The following is a 26,039-nucleotide window of genomic DNA, read 5'->3' on the forward strand; positions in this document are numbered from 1 at the left end:
ATTCGAGGGTCAATAACCTGGCACAATGCACTCCATGTCACCATCATAGCGGTGAGTGGTGGGTGGGCATGCGCGTCGGCTGATCCACTCATCGATCATGCGTACCCCACGCGCTAACCACATCCGGGACTCTGCACACCACCACTTCACATCGACACTGCCTCGTGCGACGCGCAAACACCACACACCTCGATTCTCACCGCCAGCATTCGGGTTCTTTGTTATCTTTCATTTCGGTTCTCGACGTCAATACGGACTTTGGCGCGCGCCTTGTTTCTTCCATCTTCAAACAGGTACTGGACAGCATCACACACGATACCCCGGAGGACGGCGTCTGAGGCTTATTCTTTACTTAACTTCTCTTATCAGGCTCTCATGTATCCATCCGCACGGTCACGGCGTACGAGCGCGCAGCCCATGTGATGCTGGCAGGCATCCGCACCCACGACGGCTGTGCAGCAGACTAGGGACAAGAACTGCATCATAGAGGCGTTTTTGGCGGGTTTTCTTCAGGACGCAGGCTGTTGCCTGTGAGGCGGTCGTCGTTTCGGATTGAATTTGTAACTTTCAATTTCGGTGCGCGGTTTCGGTTCCTCAGGCATACTTAGACCCCATTGCATACCCCGGGCGGCAGTGGGCGTTATTTCGTTACGTTTCGTTCGTTCGCACCTACCGAGATTCCCCTTTCTTTTCCATATCGGCGGTAGCGTACCCTGCGCAATTCTGTTCTCGAAGATACGGCCCTTTAATGCTACTTGACTCCCCCTAAACACACTGTGCACCTGCTCGTACATAACGGTATCCCTGCATCCACGTCCCCGTCTGCATTACGCGCAGCCGCGAGACCCATGTCAACACGGATGCGCTGCGCCACCAGGCAGCCTCGTGTCCGCAGTTGCCTGTTGCCTGTGCGCCACGGTCCGTGCCGCAGCGCCCTACTGACTTTGCCTGGCCCGGTCACTCCGGAAGCCGCCGGAGGACTAGTCCTGCGATGCAAAGGTGCCAATGTGGTGCTCTTTCAGTGCTGGTGCGTACGTAACTCAACCTCGCGCTTCGGCCGAAAGGTTGGGGGCCATAGCCGGGGCCAGATGGTCCTTTAGCGACTCTGCGATGGCAACGTTAGGCCTTATACAGCGAATCCACAGAGGTGACTTGGGTTTCCGTGACAAAGGATGTGGTGAATTGAGAGAGGCTCTTTGATGGGAAGAAGGGGCACCGGCGTTGGGGACATAAATCAACTTGAAAGGAAGTGGCGTAGACAATATCTGGAGAGAAAAGCAGATAATTATTTCACCATCTATACACACCAACGCCATGAATGCGAACCCCAAGCTGTGACCCATACGCCGAGTTGAAAGAACCCCATATGTACAGCTTCCTTCTTCACTTCTTGAACGCTCAGTCTAACTACTCCCCAAAATCCGCTCATAAGCATCTTCCACTTCTCTCGCAATCTCCAACAACGTGACGATAACAATCTGATGCGTGACATTCGGCAATCGATCGCGATGCAACCCAATCCACTCCAACGGGGGCGTCGCTTCACCCATATCCCTCAGCTGCGGCGTCTCGATGACTGGTGGCTCGAGGGGCGTGTACTCGTATCTGCTCTGCGGGACGTTGACGACGGCGGTGATTTTCTCCTGCTCCGAGTCCGGGTCATTCGGGTTTGGGCTCGTGCTGACCGAGAGCGCGCGGGAACGGTTCGGACCAGTATTGGCAGCCGTGTTGCTTGCCGTGAGCTCTTTGGTGTCGTTTGCGCCGTCGGTGCCAGGTCCATCGAGTGTCTGCCCCGTGCTGATTTTGATGTTGCTCTCCGGTAGCGGTTTGCCGAGGCGACTTGCAAGCGAGCGACTGTGATTAGTCCATATCTGTCTTATGTGGCTGATGCGGCTATAGTTCCAGCCCACATCCACCTTCCCCTCGAGACTGCTCTTGAACACGTAGTCGATGTGGTTGTTCTTGGGAATCTGCCAGGTGTGCATAGTGGCTATGACTCTGGGGACGCGGAGGATGGTACCACCGCGGGCGGAGCGCGCGGTTTCGACGATGTCTTCGACGGTCAAGTCGGCGACAGATTTGGGTGTCTTGCGGTTCGGGACTGAGGAGAGCGCTACGGAGAGCTGGCCCAGTGTCATGCCGAGGCTGGAGTGGATTTTGGATGTTTCGAGCGCGACGGCGAAGCGCGCTTGCATGTCGCCTGCTTCGAGCTTGAGGACCACGTTGTCGAGGAAGGTGCCGGGATAGACGCCCAGGTTAACGGAGCGAAGGGTCACAACTACATCTGTGTGGAGAGAGATGGGTGCCTTGAAAGTGTCGTCTTCCTCGAGCTCGGCGGCAATCATACTCTGTGAAGGAGAGCGACCAAAGGCTTGGGAGACCGACGATTTGCGCCTCAGGTACTTCTCAATATCCTTGAGCGATTGCATGTAAGCTTGCTGATTTTCTTGCACGAGTCGCTCGATGGCTTGATACAGAGCAAGGCCCTGGGCCGCACTCGTGGCTTGGCCGAAGACATGCACCTTGTCACCGTCAAGGATGGCAACAAGGCGGTCTTGGCCCGAGCCGTCGTCGTCGCGAACGTTGTACATGAGAAATTCGAAATTGGCAATATCGGCGACAGCAAAAGCCTGATAGTCGAAGCCAGACTTGACACGCAGTTGACTGAAGGCAACGGACGCTTGTATGAGTGGTGTAGACCGCTTGTCTGGCGCTCGTTCCGGCCATCTGATAGACGTTCGCACTTTAACGCCAGCCAGCTCTGCAAAGCCGCTCGTGCGACCCGTGCTCTCCAGGCCAACTTTTTCGATACCAATGCACAAGTTCTGTTCCCAGTCGGTGCCTTTCGTCGATGAAGCCCACACGTTTTGGATGTGCAGCGAAGACCTGCCGATGGCTTGGCCAAGATCGAGATCGACTTTCACATCTGCAATAGCCACGTTGGCGCTCCACGGGAAGGCTGTTGCAGTCGTGACCTGCTGGTAGCGTTGCATCAAGTACTCTTGTGGCTCGGGATCAGGATTGACGTTCGCGTCTGCTGGGTGAGGCGATTGCCTAATTTCGGGTGGGATCCAGATCTCGCGGAACAACAAGAAGTCCTGTAGCTGTCGAGCATTGATCTGCAGTACTGTGGGACTGATCTTGAGGATGGCAGAGATACCGCTGGTACCACTTAAATGCTTACTGTTCATCAATGATAGAACAATCGATTCCACGTCGAGACTGAATGTCGACTCGCGTGAGTACACGTGCTGGACAGTGGCATTGAGCTTCGTGAACGCGGCAGATGCTGCGAAGAAATGCCCATGCTCCTGTGATTTTACACTGTTGACCGTAACATAGATGTCCTCGAGCTTGGCAATAGCTGCGACACGCGCAATCGGCTGGCAACTGAGACTAAACTCTTGTTTGCAAATTCTGAGACCGAGATTGAGGCTAGTTCGACCCAGGAGAGCCGAGGGGTCAGCGTTGATGATGTTGTTATCCTCATCAAGTAACTTTGCGGGGGCCTTCACTTGGACCTGCGACTTCTGTTCCTGCAGCGACTCGGAAGAATCATCACTGTCCTTGTCACGAACAACAGCCTTGATACTGTCCGAGATGTCGATGATGATAGGGACCACAGTTGGCAGTAAAGTATTGCTAGAACCATCGACGCGAAGCTCAGCGTTTAGCGATGGATCATGCCCTTGGTCCTGGTACTCTACTCGTAGCGCAACACCAGGAGCTCGGAGGGCAAGACTGCTTTTCGAGTCATCGCCAACGAATTGACTGTATCTTCCCTTTTGTTGTGATCGATGCGACGCTCCATGTGTGGATGGACCTTCTCGTCCATTGATGTGCACAACAGCTCCAGCAAAGTTTGCGTCCACTGTCAGCGATGACAGTCGCTTGTTGCCGAAGGGGCTCTTCCGTTGCGCGCCAGACGTGGTAGGGGTCACGCTCCAATTTGCAGAAGCCTTGCGAAATTTCATACCTGCAAGCGCGATCGAGCGCTCAATCATGTTGGCAGGAAGGATGAAGTGGGAGTCGAGCTGAAGGTCTAGAGCTTTACCGGCGGCGTGGAAAGCAAGATTTCGCGTGTCCTTCGTCGAAGCATAGGCTACATTGAACTGCATCTTCGGCAACAATGCTGAGTTGAGCGATCGTGCCTTCTTGTCAGCAGATATAGGCACCATCTGCAGCTGCATGTCTTCGATCATCAGACGCGCCGCATCATCCTTTTGCGTGGAGAGGTTGATGAATTTGAAGGACAAGACGAGATCTTCGGGTTCAGTGTTCGCAAAGGGTGCAATAGAGTTGCCCACTATCCACGTGGCTTGCAGGTCGAGTAGCTCCATGGAATAGGTCGAGGTGAACAAGGCGCCCGAGTCGATGCTGTCATTATCGGCATCCGCAGGGCTCTTGACGCTCTTGGCACACTTGCTTGAGAGTTTGCTCCTAGTATGGCGTAGCCTTCTGAGATACTTCTTCTCCTTGGATAGATCGAGATCCTTGATCTTATCTTGTAGGTGGTTCATAACGTCCACGACAGCCGAAGCAGTATCAGCAAAGGCGTTGATCTCCAGACCCGAGCTGCGTATACGATACAGTCGTCGCTGAGGATCTGAGTCCTTTTCTGTCGTGGCTTGGAGGATTGCGCTGAACGTAAGATTTCCGCAGCGTCGCATCGACCTCCCATGCTCCAGCGTTATATCCACAGTGACTTCGTGTATCCGCACGATGGCTTCTGGGAAGATCATTGCGTTGCCATCCGAGTCTATGTTTGTAGCCTTCAACTGCACGGATGACAAGCGGAAGGCCAGATGCGCGGTTGGAGAATTCGAGTCTTTCGCAGGTGCTATTGCAACTACATTCATTCCGGAGAAAGTCATCTGTACTCCAAATAGCACGTCTTTCGAAGCCGTAGGTGGCTTTGCAACATGACCGTCTGCACTTGGCGGGAAGATCTCTTGGATGTGGGTCTTCAGAACTTCTACATCGTCTTTGACCGCATCCAGCATTTGAATAATCTCGGGCTTGTTCATTGTCGTGACAAAAGCCTGCATCTCCGAGGCCTGGATCTGAATGACATCGATGATCCCGGAAGCCGTGATACGCGTTTCCTGGTCAGTCTGCGAAACATTGAGTCGGCCATTGACGGCCGGTAGCTGCAAAGAGCTGATGATATGTGAGCCCTCGTCAGACGTACTATACAACCTGTGGTAACTGGCGTCAAGATCGTAGTCAACGCGAAGGGTGACGTTCTTGCCGAGCGTTGGCACCACGGCGATGCGTCCCGATTTCCCCGATATAGACCAGCCAAGAGGATGAAGTAGCGCAAGCTCAACTTGATATGCGTCCATGAACAATGCCAGTGTGATATTGGGAAGTTGTGCGTCTTTGACCTTGTTGATCTTGGGCTGTACGTCCTTCTCCCTTTTCGTGATGGTTTGCATTGCCTTTGCCTGGCGCTGAAAGTAGACGACTTCGTCTCGGAGCACAGAATCGACTACCTCGACAAAACCCATGATATCCTCTTGGACCTTGATGATGATCATTTGACTAGTGGCGGCAGCTTTGATCTCGTCGGGGATGTTGCTGCCTTTCTCGTGTTCAACAAGGGCGAAGTAGAGACTTGGCCGCTCGAACTGCGCCTTGGCAAGCGATCGCGAGCGCGAAAATATCTCACCTACGGCTAACTCGAGGTGTAGGTGAGCACTTAGGGTCTCTCCAAGGTCTGAGGGCTTCTTGTTCGCATCTACGAACGAGAAGCGTAACCGGCGTCCGGTCATAACGCTTCGGAGATTGATCGTGTCCAGGATGATCTGTGACTTATCTGTAGCAAAGATTATTTGAACATCTTGGTGATGAGCCGTCTTCTTGCTCTGCTTTGGCGGACTGGCTTTGGACAGCGCCGTCGTATCAAGCGCAATTTCTTCTTTAAGGAACAAGTTCGTGAGTGCTTCTGCAAGCTCACAAATCTCCCAGTGGATGTGGAACAGAGTCTCTCTCGAGCTGATTTGCACGGTAGATGATCTCGTAGGGGTGTCTGTGGCCACTACCCCGAGCGCATCTGGCTCTTTTACTGGTGGCAGGAGTGCAACATTGATTGCAAGGATGACTAGCTCGACCTCACTTTGCTTCGCTCCAGGGTCGATTATCAGCTTCACTCCGCCAGACTTGATGTCAAGATACAAAGGTGCCGAGTCCGGTGTTGGTAGACTGTCTACGACATGGCCGAAAAGCACTTTCATAGCGAGACTCTTGTCGACGTGTGCAAGATCCCATGTTCGCCATTGATCCCACATCGCTATGATATCTTCTTCGGCGTCTTCGGGACAGCCTATGGTCCGCTGGGCGCACTTCCTGGTCAAGTCGTGCTTCTCGTATGAAGGCAGACATTGCCAAGTATGGCGGAAGCGTGAAATGATCTTCCATGAATCGTGACTTCGCAGGTGATCTCTAGCCGCACGCAGAGCGTACGAGGCCTTGGTCAGGAAAGCTGGATCAGCGTACTGATCTTGCACGCTCGTAAGGTACCACGCCAGGTAACGTAGCCTGTCGTCTTGTCGTTCATCAGCTTCAACGAAGCCGATTGTCAGCTCCTCGGCCAGTATTGTTGTGCGGTGGGCCAGTGACGCGAGGTACTCGATCTTTTTGCTGGCCGCAGCAGTTTCGAATAATCGGAAAGAGATGTTGATCGAACTTTCTTTGTTCATCAGGGACCAGACCATGACATCTCGCAACTCGGCTTGTACTGCAACACCCTCGCTTGGACCTTGCAGAACACGCTCCGTCACTGAGAGCCCTAGGGACCCCAACGTGGTATGCAAGGCCAGAGAGTCTTCGCCGGCTTGTTCTCCAGGGAATTTCTTGATTCGTGCAGCCAGCTCAAGATTGTTCGCGATGAAATCGTATTGATCCTTCCCAGCTGGCGAGGACGGACTAGGGCCAAAGCCATGGTGAAAGCGAACATGAGCAAAAGGCACTCGTACGTTGAACTCCAAAGAGCTCCCAATACCCTCGAGCCGTGACCTGTTATCCAAGATCTTGCCCATAACCTTGACCTGGAAATCGTCTAGCAGATCTTCAGGGCGCTGAGGTTGAATGATCTCCACCAAGTTGGAGATACATTTGATGAAATCCGGGGTGCAATAGATCCGGATGCCGGGTTCTGTACTTATGAGGAGGGAGGTGTGTGCGAAGGTTTCATCCAAGTGCCCGGTGAACACATCATTCAAGACCAAGGTATCGCCCCGCTTGTTCCGCGAAGGTGGCGGTAGTTCAGGAACGGAAGGGACGTCGGTCAGATCAGGATACACCTGCTCCAATGGAAAGTACGGGGGGGCTAAGGAACTGGAAAGCGCCACAGAGGTAGGAGCGAGGTTGCGTCTCAATCGTTCCTGCTCCTCTGCTGGTGTGCAGAACTGACTCTCGCTCTCTGCACGATTTGAGGAGCCACCAAGTAGAGTGCGGCTTCTACTGGACTCTGCAGTGGCAACAGTATGCTTACGTTTGAGGGAAGATCGAATGCTCCCGGCGAGCGAGCCCTTCGATACTGACCGCGTCGAGTTTGCGCCGGATCGTCGGCCTCTGGGCAATGACTCGTTGGTCAGCGAAGCTGTAGATCTCATGGACATTGTCTCATTCGTTCGTGGTCCGTAGAATAAGATTGGCTGTGGTATGTCCGGAAACTGCATCGCTGGTGGGCGTACACTGTTCAGTGCGGCCTTTGATGGATGAAAAGCGTCATCGAATTCGTGTTTAAACATGAAGTTGGCTCGGTTGGTGCGTTGATCCTGCTCCCGCATGTGTGCCTGCTGTCTCTCGCGGTCTGCCGTGAAGTCGAGCTTCCGCTTGAGCATGTTCAACGACAATGTGGTTTGGAAGAATGCATGGGTCTCGACGATCTGCTTTTCACCTGCGCGTGCCCGGTGACGTGACGCTGATCGGGCATCGACAGCCCCGATAGTCAACTCCGGCACACAAGCCGATAGGCGCTGGGAGAACGTTGGACCTGCAAGGTCATTGAAGTCTAAGGTTATGGCGCTGGTTTTGACCAGCAGGGCTTCTGGCGCAACGTGAAGCCACAGATGAATGTCTTGTGTCCTTAGTCTAAGCAGGGTAGCATCATGGACAATAGGAATCTCGGTGAGTGGCAGCGAGTTCTCATCGTCGTCGAGGGTGAATGCAAACGACCGTGCTGCTCCAGCAGCTGTCTCAATGAAGGCGGGTGTACATTCTCCAGAGATTTTGCCAACATCAAAGTCCCAATTACAAATGTAGGTAGGCTCGGTAGGTGGAAGACCGAACAAACGATGACCAAACATAACGATGGAGTCTATGAAGAGCTCCGTCTGTCCACTTGAGGATCCATGAAGCTGTTCCGAACTGGACTCTGGGCTAGCAGGTGGCTCTGACAGGGAGATGCTGATCGGGCTGAAGTTCACCATCAGATCCATGTAGTAGTTGGTGAAGCGAAGGTCCGCCGATATATACGGCAGATCGGCTCGAATGCTGCGTTCGGCTGAGTAGAGATTGGCGGGCACGAGGATGCCAGCATCATCCACTGACAGGCAGAGAATGACGTCGAGATCGTTCGATATCTTGACGGGCTGCTTCTCAGCGTCCTGTCCGTCTTTAGATAGACTGGTGCTTGGGAGTCCTTGATACTCCTCGAGCGTCTTGAAATGCATGTCGTCGCCAAAGTAGTTGTCTTTGATCTTCATCAAGTGATGGATGAGCCAACCATATAGCTCCAAGGTGAGTTTGTGTCCCTGTATGTCGAGATACAGCCTGTCCGTGTTCATTGGATCTGTGGTCGTGACGTATGTGTACGATCCGACCATAGTCAGCCCGCCAAGTTTGGCCAGCTTGGGCGCTTTGAGGAATGTCCGAAGCGTGTTTTTCGAGGGCATAGAGACCTCGAGGCTCATGTCTTCGCCACGAACGTCAAATTCGATTTGGTTCTCGAGTGGCCGGAACTTATCCAAGGGTATGGTTACATCTCCACGCAGATGCTGACCCGATAGAATGACAAAGTTGTTGTCGTCAAGGTCTGCCGGGTTGTTGACGATATTGGAGTCATTGGCATTCATGAAGAGCTTGAAGTTGTTGAACTCGACATGCAAGAGGTAGCGGAAGGGCACAAAAAGGAAGTAGTCGGGCGGTGGACCAGCACCCCAATCAGCAACCAAGTCTGTCAACAAGAACAGGTGATCTCTGAGTATGAACAGCTCGAGGTCTTGACATTTGATGTTGAACATCCATGTTCGCAACGTGTTCCAGGCTAGGGGTGCTGACAGATCGCAGTTGAGCGCCATGTTCGCAGACCGCCAGAGCAGGCCATGGTTGACACTAGATGAGATCTCTATACTCGGAATCGATACATCCAGCTTGTTGCCGAAGCCTTGTTCGGATGCGACCATGTCCATGAGGTAATTGACAGTGGTGTCGCCGGCAACCTTGACGTCGATCCAAGCAAAAGGGCGGACATTTTGTGCCGCAGTAGTATCTCTCTGCTTGCCCCGGCGTTTTCGAGACTTTCCCTTTCCCTTTCCCTTGTCGTTTGCCGACTTTTCGTGCGCTGCCAGCGTGTGGGCTTTGCCCTTCCACTTCCAGTCTTTGGATGGTTCCCGGACTGGTATGCGAAGTATTGTATCATCTTTGATGCACAGAAATATCTTGAATATTGAAAGTGCCCGAAAATCTCCCGTCTTCAGCGCCACGGCAGGCACAGCATCGACGCGTGCACCCGGGAAAAAGATGTTCTGGAAGACACCTCTGTGCCTGTCTGCCCAGGGTCCGTAGTTGATTGTCCCACCGTAAATCTCAATGTCCATGCCGTAGTGTGGAGGGGTGCTGCCGTTGATGTCGTTCGGGCGGCTAGGGTCAACGAACATGCCATTGTCGATTTCAGCGGGAACTGGACCCGTCACGTCCCAGTAGAAGTCGAAGTTCACAGAGGGAATATCGGCGATGAGTGATGTTTTGGCATATTCGATTCCATCCCATTCGCCATGGCCGTCATTCTGACTATCATCCAGGTAGCGCGCTAGACCCTTCCATCTTTCCTGGCCTGGGAAGTGCCATTGAGGAGTGAAGTATTTGCTGCTCTTCGTAGCAGATTTTGAATGCGTGTGCACTGAATCTGACGATCTTGAGAAGAGACCAGACAGGAAGGGAATGTTCTTCGACCATGGTTTCCGCCTCTTATACGTGACATCTTTTTCAATGATCATCTCTTCAGCGATACCGTTCCCCGACTCTTTCTTGTACTGCGCGGCCGAGTCGAGCTGACTGGACTTGTAGTCCGGGTTCGGTTTCATGTGCACAAGCGGGTGGGTGACTGAGAAGGAAAAGAGCTGCTGGTAGACGTCAAGAGGCCCGCTTGAGTCGGCGTCGAGGACACCGGTGGCTTTCTCGAACTGCGCTGTGATTACGGCCAACGTGTTCTCGTTTCCAACAACGATGGCACCCTTCGTGACGTCGACATGGACGGGCAGGAGTTTGAGGAAGGCGGGTAGGTTGTCCTTCTTCGGCGTGGAAGCGGTCGAGTGGCTTGTGTCGGGGCGCAGAGCATCTTTCTCCTTCTCGGGGGGGTTCTTCCTCGGCTTGTTGTGATGCTGCTCATCCTCGCGTGACGTGTCAGACTGCGCTGCTGAGCCATTACGCGAGCCACCGGTGGTGGAGGTGCGGCCATTGACCGACTCGCCAGTGTCGGTACGGGCTTTGCGCTCAAAGGCTTCGACGATGCCATCGTACGCTGGACTGCGGTTGTACATGAAGGCCTCGAGGCCAGAGACCTTGATGGAGATGCGGCATGGCAGCTGCTTGGGCGTCTGCTTGCCTCCTTTCTCCGCCTTGTCCAGGTTCCCGCTCCGACTGGGCGAGGGTGATGGCGAGGTGCTTGGCGCATGGCTGCTGTCATCGTCGTCGTCGGTGTGAGAGTCGACTTGGGCGTACACCTTGGCATTCCTCGCTCGCCGCAGCCAGTAGTTCCAGGTGATGTAGCCTCCGTGGACCAGAATCGTCTCGTTATGGCCGTGGTAGCGTATATCCTTGAAGAAGATGCGGCCAGCAAGGGGGGAGATCTGCAGGCCGGTGATGTCGATGTAGGCGTGGAAGTTGCGCCAGGTGTAGGCGCGCACAGCGTAGGATATGAGCGTCGCAACCAGGCGATTGAAGTAGAAGAAGAAGAAGATGGTCAGAATGCCGCAGATGAGCAGCTCCACCAGGAAGACCCTGCAGGCATGAGTGTGGCTGTCGAGGCCGTCTGGGAATGCTCAGCTCACCAATTGAAGCCGTCGCGCGGGTTCAGCGGCTCTGCGACGATTCCGCCGGCCATGTTTGCAGCGCGGTGTGGAGAGGCGACCGCAGGTCATCATGGTGCTGCAGCGCGCATGGTCACGTCGCGGGAGGAAGGCGCGCTGAGCACTGAGCGGACCGGCAGACGGCTGGCGATGTACTGTGGATGCTAAATGTGCAGCTGCAGCCTCTCGGTGCCTGGCGTCTAGGACGGCTGCTCGTGCTGCACGGCGCCGATAGAAAAGACGCCGACTCACCAACGCCTGCTCAGGGCCCAGAAGTCCAGACGCCCAGGATTCTGACGTTCTGGCGTTCTGGCGTTCTGGCGCGCGCGTCATGGCCCACGATGGCTAGCTCAGAGCTGCACGTCAAGCGGAGCTGGGTCCAGGGCCACCTCAAAGAAGAAAGCACCTGCCCACGACCACAACACCACGCTGCTCTAGTCCACCGCACGCTGGTGAACGTCGCACACCATGGCTGGCTCCTGCTGCAGTTGAGAGACGCCGCTCTCTATCTCCCAAGTGCCTTTTCCACCCCACACGCCCCGCCCTCCCCCCAGAACGCCTTTTCTCCCCCAGAACGTCTTTCCCCCCCAAGAACGTCTTTCCCCCCCAAGAACGTCTTTCCTCCCCCCAGAACGCCTTTCCTCCCCCAGAACGCCTTTCCTCCCATGGCTGCAGGCACCCTCCCAGACGTGCGCATGGCCACCGTCGAGGGCGGCACTGGCCAGAGGCTCGGCCACGCCGTCATCATCGTCGCCGGCGTGTGCTCTCTCATGGCCAGTCTGACTACTTTCGTGTGAGCTCCATGGCTTGTTGTGTTTGGTACCTCCGCTGACGTAGCTTGCAGCGCGGTCTGGCTGCAGACGTGAGTTCACCACATTGCGCATGCACGCGCCTTCTAACGCCGTTGCAGCAAGAACTACCGCAAGCCGCTGCTCCAGCGATATGTCGTGCGCATTCTCCTCATGTACACACGCCGTCCTCTCTACCTCGCCTCCGCTCACATTGCACAGGGTGCCCATCTACGCTGCTGCCTCGTGGGGCAGTCTCATGTCTGTCCAAGCAGCAGTGTGGATCGATCCCCTCCGTGACATCTACGAAGCCTTCACCATCTACACCTTCCTCCAGCTCCTCATCAACTTCATCGGCGGCGAGCGCGCCCTCATCATCCTCATGACAGGCAGAGCGCCCGTGGCCCACCCGTGGCCCATGAGCCTGGTCCTCCCCAAGCTCGACATCTCCGACCCCCACACCTTCCTCGCTGTTAAACGGGGCATTCTGCAATACACCTGGGTCAAGCCGCTGCTGGCCCTGGCCGGTGTCATTATGAAAGCGACAGGCGTCTACAAGGAGGGCTACATTGGCATTTCCTCTGGCTACTTTTGGGAGAGCTTCATCTACAATGTCAGCATCACAGTGTGTCTGTATGCCCTTGCCATGTTCTGGGTGTGCATGACAGAGGATCTGCAGCCCTTCAGGCCCATGCCCAAGTTCTTGTGCATCAAGGGCATCATCTTCGCTTCGTACTGGCAGGGTCTGTTTCTCTCCATCCTCGTCTTCTTGAAGGCCATCCCGGACGACATTGAAGGCTACACACCCGACAATCTCGCTACCGCTATCCAAGATGCCCTCATTTGTTTCGAGATGCCTCTCTTCGCACTCGCACATTGGTACGCTTTCTCGTGGCACGACTACGCTGACAACACCATTTCTGCTGCTCGCCTACCTGTCAGGTATGCCTTGCGCGACGCCTTCGGCCCCTTGGATCTCATCCAAGACACCAAGGAGACCTTTGCCGGCAACAAGTACGACTACCGCCACTTTGACGCTCGAGACAATGTACTCGCTCACGAAGAATCGTCCTCGCGTGCTGCCCGCATGAAGGAGGGAATGAGATACGAGAGAAACGGCAAGGGCAAGTACTGGCTACCGAAGCCCGGTCAATCATCGGAGCACGAGCCACTTTTGAACAAGGTATCCCATGGTCGCGCCCGAGCCATGAGTCCAGGGCCGCATCGTGCTCTTGAGGGTGCCAAGTACGGAACTCCAGACCAAGTCGAGGAGCCGGCGCTGGAGCCTGAAGATGAAAGGCTATTCGAGAATGCCCGCGCGCTGGAGTTTGGCGACTGGAATGTAACTTCCCAGCTCTGAAATGTAGAGACAATCACTGACACGTCCGCAGTACCCAGTCATTGAGGCACACCGCCCCAGACGTGAGGACCGCTTCTCGACAGGACCTCCCATCATAACCGCCTCCACAAACCGCAATTTCCTCCAGCCGACGGCTGATAACAAGCGAAGGAGAAAGAGCCAGATCAAAAAGATCCAAGAGGACAGCGGCAAGCACGATAAGCGCGACAAGGGCAAGCAGCGGAGCAGCTCGTCCAGCAATGGTGAATCATCAAAGCATCACTCGCACGGTCACTTGGTCCCTAGCCTGCTTCGTCAGAAATCGTCATCCTCGTCATCTGCAAAGTCAGACAAGAGTCAGCTTGTCGATCTTGTTGTCGAGGACAAACAGGCTGAAGAAGTCGATCGCGTCCGTGCTCGAAAGGAAGGTGGGCCTGCCTGGAACGAGGTCGAGAACAAGCACTTCGTCCACACATATCTGCAAGATGGCCCGGTCGAGGATGTGCGCGAGGGCTTCGCACCCGATGTACCCGAACCACACAATCCCGAGCGCATACACGACCTTGACTATCCCTTCAGAGTAGGTGACGATGAAGATGAAGACGATAAGAAAGACTTCAAGCCTCCCGTCAACGAAGAAGCTGAGCTCTGGGAGACACGCGACTACAGCGACAGTGGAGACGTCCAAGACGCGGCAAAGAGCCCGCATGAGGACAGGCCCAGCCCCAACTACGGCAGCTTTAGGGAAGAGCGCAACGTCTGGGGGCAGGACTCATGATGAATATTATCTTACGACACGATGGTTGCCATTTTCTCTTGGAGCAAGTTGCAAGTATACTGTGCTCACCTCGCGCGGATGCGCAGAGTTATATACCCTGATTTGGTACATATTGGCGTTGTTATCTTCTGCTGTGGATATTGCGCGTTGATGCTATCGACATGAGATTTATGCATTGCTTTGTTCGTACCTGGTATCATGTCTTTCTTGGATCTACTTCAATATGTGCCCGATTTGAGGTTTCTGTGTTTGTTGCCTCAGTGGTGTGGTGTAGCCTTGGGCATGGTGGACCTCGATGGAGAGAATCACAGTGTAACGAACACACATCGAAATCCGAGTGTGGTCATGTTGACGTTTCTGATGTGTTGCCTGAGTGTTTACAGATCGAAACAATCTTTGGTGGCGTTGCTGTGTTTTTTTCATGTCGTTTGCAATAGGGAAGCCTGGAGACTACCGCTAGTCGATATGGTAAGAGGCTTCACTACCGACCTACTCATGCTGCAGCCCTAGCGAAAGAACCACAAGGAATACACGGATGGTCATCTTACACCCAAGCTCGCTGTCAGTTATGACAGTCACCAAGGCGAGACGAAGAAAAGCGAATCTTGCTATGCGAGTGATTTCTTGCCACTCACTCCAACTAAACTACCATCCAACTACATCTCCAACGCAACAGCGTCTCAAAGGGGTATATTCATCGAAGCGAACAAGAACGCGCCGCGAGCATCCGCACGAAGCGGAGGGTATATGCCCTCGGCGCCCGAAGAAGTAAAAAGCCCAGCCCATCTCCGCCGGCCGACGTCTGCCCTGCATCTCAACCGCACCGACACGCTGCTGCTCCACGCGTGTACGTGCCAAGACCTAAAACGCAACACCCACCATACCCATAGGACTCGGCGGGAACCTCCTCCCGCTGTGCATCGCCATCCCGACGTCCTTGGCGAACATCTCCTGCCCAGGCAGAATGTCGTATACGGGCGATGCCGGAGGCCACATCTCGCGCATCCCGCGGGCGCTGCGCGTGCTGCGCTCGCTGCCCAGCGCGGCCTCGATATCCTTGTCGTCGATGGTGGCGAGGACGAGCGGCGCGGGGACGCGGCGCAGGCGCCCGGTGCCCTTGAGCACGGTGACGCGTGGGTGCGGGTGCGTCGCGCGCTCGCTCGCGTCCTCCGAGTCCGGCGTCGTCGACCGCGTGCTCGTGTAGCTGCTCACCAGCGTCACCGTGGTGGCCGCCGTTCGAGCCGAGTCATTCGAGTCCGCGCTGTCCTGTCTGCCGTGGCCCGTTGTGCTGCGCGATGTACTTGGGCAGCTTGCCAGGTCGGGAACGGGCGGCCCTTCCACTTTGTAGAAGGGCGTGAGCTCCCGCGGCGTTGTGGAGCGGCTGGACGAGCGGCGCAGCCAGTTGCTGAGCCGGTGCAGCGAGGTGGTGGACGTGCTGGATGCCGTCTTGGGCGGCGGAGGCGTGATGGGGTTCGAAGTCAGGGGCCCGGTGAAGTTGCGGGCTGGCGGGTAGAGGGAGAAGTTTGGCGCGCGGCGGAGCGCGGGTGTGCTGGAAGACGGGGGGGTGGGTAACGGTTTGTTGAGGGGTACACTGAAGGCGGAACCGATGTCTGAGAGAGTCTCGGAGCGGACGTGCATACGCATCGTGGGCGCGAAGTGGGGTACGTGATGGGAAGGCGAGGGAGGGATGCGGGTGCTGAGGGAGGGTGTTTGGACCTGGGAGCGGTAGGTGGAGGCACGACGCTCTTCGACGATGGTGTTGAGCTCGCGGATAGCCTCATCGACATCGTTATTGGCTCTGCGGAGGCTGCTGGGTCGTGTGGGCGCGGTGTTAGCGCGAGTACGGGAGGGTGAAGGGAGGCGGGAGAGCACCCGGGCGGGTGTGTTCGTTCCAGATGTGCGTGTGCGTCGAAGCAAGCCTGGTCCACGGACGAAGGATTCCACACTGGCCTTGGGCTCCTCGTCCCACGACGGTAGGGCTGGTGTTGCCGTTGTGCCGACTGTCGAACCGGAGAATCTCCTCTCGTGGGCTCCGATGCTTTGCACGCTCTGCACGCTTGATCGTCTTGAGCCAGAGCCGACTGGCTTTCTCGGGATGCTATATGATGAAGGATTGGAAGACAAGTATGGTTTTGTTGCTATCTCATCGCCGCGAACTCGCGCCGGCGCGGGCATGCTGAGCGGTGATGGCTTGCTCGTCCAGTCGTCTTCTCTTTCGAAATCAGGAAGTGGTGATAGTCGTCCGCACCCGTCGTATCCGTACATGGAAAGCTGGAGGGGACGAAAGCTACGGCGGCGGGTGCTTGATGGCGCTTCAGCGACCATGAATTCGACGCTATCGAAGCCATCACAGTGGCGGAAGTTGGTGGGTGCACTGATACTGGGTCGAGAGTGTGATCGTTTTGGTCGAGTGAGTGTAGAAAGACTGGTCCGCGATGATGCCCTGGCAGCATACTCGCGACTGCTTGTTACCCATTGCGAGATGTGTTGGGTCACGATGTGGCCCGTCGTTGGTCGTGGGGCCAGGGGATTTTTTGGTGAAACGGGCATAACTTGAGGCTGGTCGTATATCCGCGAAGCAGATCGGCCTGGCAGATTGTCAGTATATGCAGAATCCAGCACACACACCGCAGTATCGAAGTTGTGGGGAGAGCTTAAGACACTTGGATGTCAGATGCCCACATGCAAGGCGGTCGTGCAGCTCCACACAATGTGGGTCATCGACAGCAAGGCAAACCGGTGTACCTCGACCTCGACGTGAAGCTGTAAGGTGGACTGCTAAGGGCAGCAAACATCACGACCGTCGCAATGCTCGAGAGTGGCGTTGTTTGTATGACAAAAGGAACTTGTTCAACATACCATTGTGCCCTTTGTCTGACGCAACCTCATCCCTCGATGCGCAGCATCCGGTGACGCCAATGGTCAACCATGAGTTCTTCCTTCGATGACCCTCCATATAACTGAATGCTGCAAACCAGGCAGCTATTCCATCTCAATGCTACGACACTCTTGCGGAAAACGAAAGAACGGCAGCAAAGCGGCCAGCACGTCTCGCAGAGCGGAAAAGCAACAGAACCAGAACGAATGAGAAGAACACGCAATGCCAGAAAGATGCGATTGCCACAGTAGAAGAAGGTCAGAGGATAAAGACCAAGCCGCAATCAATGTGTTGTTTGCGTTCCGGAAGGCCTTTGCACATAGGATCAAGACCTGTCGAACAGCTGCAGCAGGACATCGCTCGGCTCACCACGCGACAGGACGACATTCGTCCAAGATATAGATGACCGACGCCTCTCGCTCTGGCTACCCACTGTTATGCGCCCAATGGAAGCGTCGCATTGAGAAGTCGTCAACGTGCAACGCCAACCGGCGGGTTTAGGTTGATGGCAGTTGAGCCCTGCGCGGGAGGTGATTGGGCGCAGCGCGTTTTAACCGCCGAAGACGTGCAGCAAAGAGTAGCCACTCACGGCGCAATAGCGCTTACGGCTTGAAACCGACAGATGCCAAGCAAAAGTGGCAAGCTGGGGTGAGCTTGTTGAAAGTGGAAATATCTATGCATTGTAAAGCGAGGGCCTCCGCGTGGACGTGTGTGTGGAAGAATGTGCACCGAGGGAACATGCTGGGATGGGGAGGGTGATCGTGCCGATCATGCGAATATACCTGCGACAGCGGCAGTGCATCGATGACCACTGGAATCTGAGACGCGTACCTCGAACGGAACGCAAGGCGTTCTTCGATCTGCGAGGCGCCTCGTAGCAGAAGAAAGTAACCAGCAAGTCTTTTTTGAGGCTCACGTTGGTTTGCAGTCCCATGGCCAATCAACAGTCACGACATTAATTATTGGCGCAATTTTCCAGAATGTCGGAACAAATGTGCAGAGCTTCCTAGCCAATGATCACCGAAAATCGTTCGATTCTGGATCAACACCCAACCAGCCGCGTAGTCCGTGTTATCTGAATCGTTGGTGCCAGCGCATGCTCTCGCACTGAACGTTCTTCAAACCTTATCGGTGGAGCCGCGCTTTTGCATAATCCTCGATGAGGCATGTGGAGCCTGGGGCAGTGCCGAAAGGCAAGCCTGTTGTGGCTTTGTTAGGGTTGACGGTCGCTATGTATGGCATCTCATGAAGCACCGTGCGGTGCGTGCTACACCGGCATCGACGATCTGTGACAGTTGTCAGAGGCCGTACCAAGCAGGGCGAGCATACTTGTGTTCAGCCCTTGCAGCTCTGACAACAAACTGGCTCATAGGTCGCTCGCATCGCCACGATTCTTCGAGATCATGTCTGAACGGGTATATTGAATAGTGATGTATGTACAAGAGCAGACCAAACTACCCCAGACTTATACCAACCGAGTAGAGAATCATATGCCTGCTAGTACTGCCGCCAAAGGAAAATTTATCGTCATCGCACAATCGGTCGAATCTGCCATGGATCGGACTCTTGACGCGTGAAGCAGCGAAACCGAAGTTTCGATTCAAGCGCGGCTCCGTGCGTGTCAAGCTTCCTCGACAGGACGTGGATCTCGTATGCCGTAACCATGTTTCATCCCATGAACTCGTGCACCACAAGCGCGAGCTTGTTGAGCCACGCTCTGGAACGATGCATCTTCGAGAAGAGACCTAGTTCTTGGGAGGGTAGCGCTTGAAGAAGTACCTATCATTGTCAGCTTCCACGCGGCATTGCGATCGAGAAAGGCGACTTACTGGCTGACGTAGTAGTCACCAAGACCGAACAACCCAACAACACCAGCCCAGGCGGCGACGACCTTGCCGGTCAGCTCGCCGCGGCTGTACTTCCTGTAGGCGCCGAAGCTGAGAGCGGTAGCGACAACAGCGAGGCCGACGGCGTTGCTCAAGACGACAGGGTTGTCGGCGTTCTTCCTCGCCTTGTCCTTGGCCTTATCCTTCTTGGCGGCGGCGCTGTCGCGGATCTCCTTAGCGGCCTCCTTGATCTCCTCCTCGCGCTCCTGACGGGCGGCCTGCGTGTCCGTCTTCACGGATTGCGATTCGTAGTCAGAGGGAACCGAGGAGATGTGCGGGCTGTCGACGTCGACGAGGGAGGAGACGGAGTCCTCCGTGTGCTCGACCTGGGGGACAGCAGGGGCGCGGCTGCATCCTTGTCAGTCTGAGACCTTCTGTTAACTGGTCGTGCTGATGACTTACGCCTGCGCGTCAATTAGCAATTGCCTAGTGTCGTCGATTTTCACATGTACTAACCTCCTCGGGGCTCTGCTTGGGGCCGCTGGCAGCAACGTCGGCGTAAGACATGGTGATATTTGAGGGGCGTGAGTAACAGAGAGTCTGCAAGAAAGCGAGATGGAGATGTCGTTGGAGAACTGGTGAGCTGATGGGGGAACTGGAAGAGACGATCGTGTGACGCTGAAGTTGGCAGCTCCCTCACATGTCGGCCGGGTTTTAGCGCGTGACGTACGTCATTTGACTTTAGCAAGCACCACAAGCGCGAACGCGAGTAGCTCGCCCGCCGCCAGGAACGGGACTTTTCTCGGCTTCCTCGGCTGATCGACCACGATTCGAGGGAGATTCAACATTATGCGAGCATCTCCTGCCGATGAACATCACGTCTGACAGAGAGCATATCGGAGTGTATGTGGTTTGTATGCAACGCAACAATGCTTTGCGCTATCTCGCGGTCAAGACACAATAAGGAACCCTCAAGGGTATCATGGCAACCTTCAAGTTATCCGTATGCGCCTGGCGGCAAAGCAGGGGAGTCCTCCTTCGACCGCCGTATTGTACAAGAATGAGCAAGAATCGTGAACGTGGCCACGCATGCAGGGCTTTTGTCCAAGCTGTAAGACACCTCCGCTAACGACTCGTAACGACTGAACAAGAATAACATGACAGACGACAAATTTCAGGAAGAAGTCGCTCGACGAGAATAGATTTCGTGATTGCGGTTCGAAACGCCCGGGCGCATCCAGCAGAGGCAATCTAGCCCAGCAGCCGTCTGGAGCGCCATGATCCGAGAAGTTGACGAGGGTTGCTTTTTCCATGAAACGCGCGACTGGTATCTGATCCCGTGCCTACACAGCTCACAGACTCGAGCGCGATGATGCACTGCGAAAAGAATGTGAGCCAAGGACTGATGAGAAACAATCTTTACTCTTCACCAAACACATCCTTGTAGTTCTCCAACAAAGCTTGAACGGCAACGCGTTGCTGTTGGACGTCGCTGAGCTCTCGCTGGATGTCCATGGGACGCATGATCGTAGGCGCGAACACGACAGCAAGGTTGAGTGGTGTCATCTGAGAGCGTGTTAGTGAGGCTGTCCGTTCATGTAAGGCCATTCACTTACCAAGTTCTCCTCCTGATGCTCAATGACTCGCGACAAGTGAAAGACGAGGAACTGCAGTGTATCCCGGTGCGCCCTTGGAATCTCCTTGATAGCCTCCGCGAGAGCCTTGGCCTGAGCCGCAGGATCTTCAAGTTCTACGAAGTTGATTAGCATGACCTAGCTGAGAGCAGAAATGAATACTAACGGCCAGCTTCTAGGAACTGATCATACACATCGAATGTGATCAGCGGCACAGGCAGCCTGCGGAAATAGTTCTTCAGAGCCGATGTAACCGAGTGGATATCGAGGTCTGGGTCGGAGATGTCGTAATCTTCCTTGGACTCGAAGCCGCTTCGCACCTGGTTGACCTGCGAGCTACCTCCGCTCTTGCGGTACACACCCTCAACATCCATACCTCGAAGCTCAACTTCGGAAATACAACGCGTGACGACTCCAGGAATCATTTGCTTTTCGAAATCGCAACGAGCTGACAAGTCGGAGCCAAAGAGCACCGTGCTGGCATCTGCAGCCAAGTTGGTGCTGCTGTTGTTGGCCTGCATGTGCTTAAAGCGATCGTTCGTCGGCTTAATCGCGCCACCCTTCACAGCGCTGGCACCGAACCAGCCTTTCTGCGACTGGTCATCCTTGCTCTTCAACGAGCTAGACATCGACGCTATGTCCGGTTGCTGGTGAACGGACCCGTACGGTGTACCGATAACCTTGATGTCCTTGTACTCCTCCTGCTTCTGTTCAGAGCCGAAGGCTCCCTTGAATCCCTTGGTAACGTTGGTGGTGAAGGCTTGACCTCCCTTCTTGAACTTGGAGAACTTGGTAGGCTTGCCAGTCTTGCGAATGTTGACCACTTGAGGTTGGGCAAGGGTTGCTTCGCTATCTCCATCGTGAATGTGAGGGAAAGATGGTTCATGTGATTGGGTGTCGAGTGAGAGTTCGGACTTGCCGCCCTTGTGCTGGGCGTTGTAGATTCCCAGCCCATTTGCTGCGGTATCGAACTGTGGAGCGCCCTTCTTATTGTTCATTGTCTTCTGGATGTTCTCAACGAGCTCTCTGTTCATTGCCGAAAGCTTGGCATTTTGCGCTGTAAGGGACTCGTATTCTTGGAAGCCCTTGTCCTTCATCTGGATGAGGTTCGAGATCTCGTCAGTGAGCTCGGCCCTCTTAGAGATCAAATCCTCAATCTGACTACCTAGCTGATCCTTGAGCTTGTGCAGGGAGTTCGCGAAATCCTTGAGAATATCCGACTTGAGCTGGTTGATGTTCATCGAGCCGTTGCTCTCTTTGGCATGTTTGAGATGCTCTGTCATGATCTCAAGCTCCCGGATGACCATCTCGCGCTGGGTATCAAGTACGGCCATTGTGTTCCGCTTCTCACGAAGCACAGTGTTCGCTTGCTTGATGTCTGCCGCGCTATGCATGGACTCCTGCAACCCACTCTTCTCGGCTTCGAGTTCTGCAATACGTTGCTGGGCGCGTCGTAACTCGTTACGAAGATTGGCGCTCTCTTCTCTGGAGTCGGGCGATGCAATGGTAGGGCTGCTGATGTCGATGGATCCGTTCGTGGGCCACTTCTTGTGACCTCCCCGCGAAGTGACAGAACCCCGCTCACTAAGACTACGTCCGTGCTTGTGAACTGCGTTCGAGACACGTCGGAAGACGCCACCGTCCTTCTCGTCCTTGTCCTGGTTTCCAAGCAGACGCGCAAAGTCCTCATCCATTGAGAAATCACCTTGTGCGCTGTAACGTGGAAGCCCACTACCAGGTGCGTACGCATCTCGAGACGTCTCGCTGGGAAGACTGCTGATAGAGTCGCTGGCCTTGTGCGCGCTTGGAGGCTGAGGTGGGGCACGCGGAGATGTGAAGGTATCTTCGGTCGGTCGTGGTCGCCTGTCCGCTGAGCGGGCTGGCGGCACAGGCACATCCGAAAAGCCTCTGGACGATTCGAGAGGACTGCTAATACCAAGACCAGCACTGACAGGAGCAGAGGCACCGTGTGTCGAAGAAGTTCGTTTGGGGTGCTCTATGGTAGGAGTTGTTGGCGGAGGCCCAGCCCTGTCTCCAGGTTGTATTGGGCCAGAAGGCCTCAAGGAGTCTCCGCGTGCGGGGCGCTCGACGCGTTGAGTAGAGCTGAAGGATGACCCAGATGCGGTCTCAGGCGAGTCCTGTGCGCCAACTGGGGGCGACGATGTAAACGCAGGCTCCATCATAGGTCTGCTGAGCCTCGACGACATCTCAGCGCTAGGCGAACCGAGGTGTTGAAGAGAGTCGCTGCTGTCCGAAGATTTGCGTCTAGCGTCTGCCTTCTTATTTTTGGGCACCTCTTGGAGTTTGAACGCGTCAGGTGCCGAAGGGGGTGCCGGCGAAGCATGCTGGCTACGTGACCTTTCGTTGAGGGACGGCGATTCGCTCGATGTGTCGCGCTGCTTCCTGAGTGTGTTGACTACATGGTCAGAGGGTTGTCTACCCTTCTCTTGGAATGCAATATGTGGGCTGGCTGGGGCAGGTTGCTCAGCAGAACCAGACCTCGAGTTGTTCTCCTTCAGCTTATCGCGAGGATCAGCGGCTGGCCTGTTGAAGTAGTCGCGACCATTCTTTCCGTCACCTGCTGTTGAGCCGGAGCCCATTGTTCGGTCGGGGAACTGCCTGCTGGCTCGATTAAGGGGTGAAGGCCCAGGCGCAGGGTTCGGATCGAGCGCGAAGGGAAGCATGATGCCATCGTCGCCCGTGTCGGACTCGGAGTGCTTGTGCTCTTTGTTGTAAGTTGTAGCTGGGAGAAGTATGTTGTCTACGCAGTAGCAATGGTCAGCTTCATTTTTACGCATGTTGAGTGTTGCAGTGGAAAACCAACCTCTGCGCGTGGAGTCTGCCGCTGCTGGGGAAGCATCGCGCCTGAAGTTAGAAGATGAGTCGCCCCTTCTGGGTTGGGAAGGCCTGGGAGAAGCATCAGCGGTCGTCGGTTCAGAGAACACATCAGAAGGCGTTTCAACATCAGGCGTGAAACCGCTGCGCTGCGACTGCTGCTCATCAAACTGGGGCGGGAGTGCTGGAAGGGACTTGTCGACTTTCGGTGCTGCTGGTGCTGGAGGCTTTTTGGATTTCTTTCGACGTCGCGCCATTAGCGACTCATGGCAAGACATGCAGAAAATGCCCTGCGATGTGCGCGCATAGCGTAGGTTCTCGATCTTGCGCTTGCAATTCCTGCATCTGAAGCAATTCGCGCAGAAGGCCTGGTCACCGGTCAAGATAGCTAGGTCCTCAATCTTGTTGCCGCAGTGGTTGCAGCTGTACGTGCAGTTGTTGCAGATCAGGGATCCGTCTCCAAGGAGGAGCAGGTTGGCGTCCGAGTCGAGGAGCGTGCCGCAGGTGTTGCAACGGAAGCAGTCGATGTGCCATCTATTACCAGCTTTGCATTGTCAGCATGTACGTTTGGGCGGGCGAGTGCGCTGGAAGGCACGCGGGGGGTGTGGTGGGCAGGCGTACCGAGCTCGAAGGCTTTACCCTCCTCCAGAATCTGAGACCGTTATTAGCAAGAACAGTGCGACTCGAGACAACTGCGATTACCTCTCCACAGCCCTTGCAGGGGTAGACCACATCGTCTTGGTCGCCGTCCTGGTCGAGCAGCGACTCGGGGTAGCCACCAGGCGAGTCCATGGTGGGCGCGGGGGGGTGTGTGAGCGTGGTCGTGGAGAAGAAAGATGGCGGTGGTAGCGAACAGGCGGGGCGCGATTGTGGTCGTTTGGCGGTGAATATCAGGGTCGAGCGAACGGGCTCAGCTGCGAAGGCGAGCAAGCGGATATGAAGGTGAGAAAGGTCTAGGTCCTGCTGTCAACACCGGGCATGGCGTCAGCGACAATGCACACGCGGCGGCGACAACGACAACAGCAACAGTGTGTGGGCTCCAGCTGCAGCGCACTTGAGGCGAGAGGGCTTTGTGGCAAGTGAGGTTGGCGATATGTGGTAGCCTGAGGAGAGCGCGCCGCTAATACCAAGCCCTGGAGCGGGACCCTTGGATCTCGCAACTGCTAGTCGCTGGTAATCGCGGATGCACAGACTTCGCGCTGTCGCTGGACCTGCGCCAGGCTTGCTGGCGGCGTGAAAGTGGACGTGCAGCTTCGGGGCGCCTCTGCAGATCAACCCCTCGAGTCGTGGAAACGTTGCAACACAATTGCAGTACACAGAGAGCAGAGAGGGCTGCAGGGAATGTCGCTGGAAGACTGCGAGTGGCTTCTCACCACGCACAACCTCAGCCGCAGGGCCACTCTACCACGTCAAGGGTCTTGGGAGGAGTGTTTCAAAGTTGGCTGGCCACGAATCCTTAGGCTCACCCCACATCATTAGACCCAATCTATGCTAGCCCTCCCTCTATCACGGGAAACGCTTTCGCGATTCAGCGCAATACCTAATGCGACGCCCATCACTCTTTCGATATTGCGACACACGGGACGGCGATTCATGGCAGCAAAGGATCGACAGACCTGCTTTCAAACTGGCGTTTATCCGCCCGCTGCGGAGGGGTGAATCCATCTGAAAATAGAAAGGCGGATTTGCAGGCCACTCACCAGAGATCTGCTCCAACCTCAGCTCACGTCCCCTCATGAACGATGCACAAATGCAGGTACGCGGCCAGCGTGCTGACCGTCTGACACATGTCAGTCACCGTCAGATGCATTGGTCCGTCGACCGACAGCACAGCCCGCACGCAAATAAGGCGTGTTTCAGACCCCAACTCAGAGCATTGCAACGCTACGCTGCTCTACACGTGTATGCCTCGTCAGACACGCAACGCTCATCGATACATAAGAAGGTGACGCAAGCAGTACCACTGCGGCCAGAGAGCCTCATCCTTTAATCCCCAGGCGTCGGGTACCTGAGCAAACAGTGTGAAGAGAAGACTGTGTCCGAAATCGTACTCCCATCTAGCACAAATTCGTTTGACCTCATCTCCCTCGTCAAATCACGACCCTGAGACGAGCGGGAATGACAGAGGGTCGCGCTCAGACGCGTTTCATGGTACCGAACGGCACCTCAAAGAAGCCGCGCTGCCGGTTCTTGCTGCCGGATGGAGAACGAAACGATCATGCTGACGATCGCAGTAACAAGCGCGCAGCGCTACCACTACGGACATCGAGCCTCATCTTGTTGTACAGCTATATCTAGGACACACTCGAATAATACGTGACAAGTAGCATGACTGCAAATGAAGGAGCTGTGCCGTAATGTCCTGGAAATGAGGAGCCCCAGAGAGGTCGTCGATCTATTGAGATAGCTAGATTCCAGACCTTCGCACTTCCAGATGCACGCCGGTTAGGTATAGGTATCATCATACCTTGGCATGCGAGGAGATGTCTGCATAATCCTCAATATGAGCACGAGCGCTCTCCCCACAACTCGACGACCGCACCTCTAGTTGACCCCTTTCGACCTTGCATGTTGCTGAAGTTCAGATCCACCTGGATCAATCTCCAACTACTGACCCTGCAGCAGCTATTCAGCAATTTTCTGGCATATGCCTCAACGATCTGATGT

At 55.2% G+C, this 26,039-nt stretch overlaps 4 protein-coding genes across 4 annotated transcripts; 1 reads left to right on the forward strand and 3 right to left on the reverse strand.

The window, feature by feature from the left end:
- Positions 1 to 1,265: 1,265 nt before the first annotated feature.
- On the reverse strand, positions 1,266 to 7,974 carry M421DRAFT_424364 (uncharacterized protein; the record flags this gene model as incomplete). The annotated part of the gene is made up of 1 exon (XM_033593730.1): positions 1,266 to 7,974. A coding segment is annotated over exon 1 (6,440 nt), but the record flags the coding sequence as incomplete, so codon positions are not given.
- Positions 7,975 to 11,844: 3,870 nt separating this feature from the next.
- Positions 11,845 to 14,592, forward strand: M421DRAFT_424365 (DUF300-domain-containing protein). The gene is made up of 5 exons (XM_033593731.1): positions 11,845 to 12,087; positions 12,139 to 12,156; positions 12,205 to 12,258; positions 12,305 to 13,424; positions 13,474 to 14,592. Exons 1-5 carry the CDS (start codon positions 11,960 to 11,962, stop codon positions 14,197 to 14,199), a joined length of 2,046 nt encoding a protein of 681 aa, XP_033445202.1. The 5' UTR covers positions 11,845 to 11,959; the 3' UTR covers positions 14,200 to 14,592.
- A 468-nt stretch (positions 14,593 to 15,060) lies between these two features.
- Positions 15,061 to 16,749, reverse strand: M421DRAFT_103491 (uncharacterized protein; the record flags this gene model as incomplete). The annotated part of the gene is made up of 1 exon (XM_033586910.1): positions 15,061 to 16,749. The coding sequence occupies one exon, from the start codon at positions 16,747 to 16,749 to the stop codon at positions 15,061 to 15,063; it is 1,689 nt and encodes a 562-aa protein (XP_033445203.1).
- Positions 16,750 to 18,822: 2,073 nt separating this feature from the next.
- Positions 18,823 to 24,164, reverse strand: M421DRAFT_71447 (rho-type GTPase-activating protein 2; the record flags this gene model as incomplete). Its single annotated transcript, XM_033596789.1, has 9 exons — positions 18,823 to 18,856; positions 18,907 to 19,311; positions 20,327 to 20,469; positions 20,520 to 20,653; positions 20,704 to 22,117; positions 22,160 to 23,298; positions 23,362 to 23,916; positions 23,994 to 24,024; positions 24,075 to 24,164. 9 exons carry the CDS (start codon positions 24,162 to 24,164, stop codon positions 18,823 to 18,825), a joined length of 3,945 nt encoding a protein of 1,314 aa, XP_033445204.1.
- Positions 24,165 to 26,039: the final 1,875 nt, after the last annotated feature.

Source organism: Didymella exigua, assembly GCF_010094145.1.
Source record: "Didymella exigua CBS 183.55 unplaced genomic scaffold M421scaffold_34, whole genome shotgun sequence".
Taxonomy (NCBI): domain Eukaryota; kingdom Fungi; phylum Ascomycota; class Dothideomycetes; order Pleosporales; family Didymellaceae; genus Didymella; species Didymella exigua.

Coding starts and splice junctions, on each gene's coding strand:
- M421DRAFT_424365 (XM_033593731.1), top strand. CDS start 11,960: ATGGCTGCAGGCACCCTCCCAGACGTGCGCATGGCCACCGTCGAGGGC. Junction 12,259..12,304: donor GTCGTGCGCATTCTCCTCAT/GTACACACGCCG, acceptor CACATTGCACAG/GGTGCCCATCTACGCTGCTG. Junction 13,425..13,473: donor TGGAGTTTGGCGACTGGAAT/GTAACTTCCCAG, acceptor ACACGTCCGCAG/TACCCAGTCATTGAGGCACA.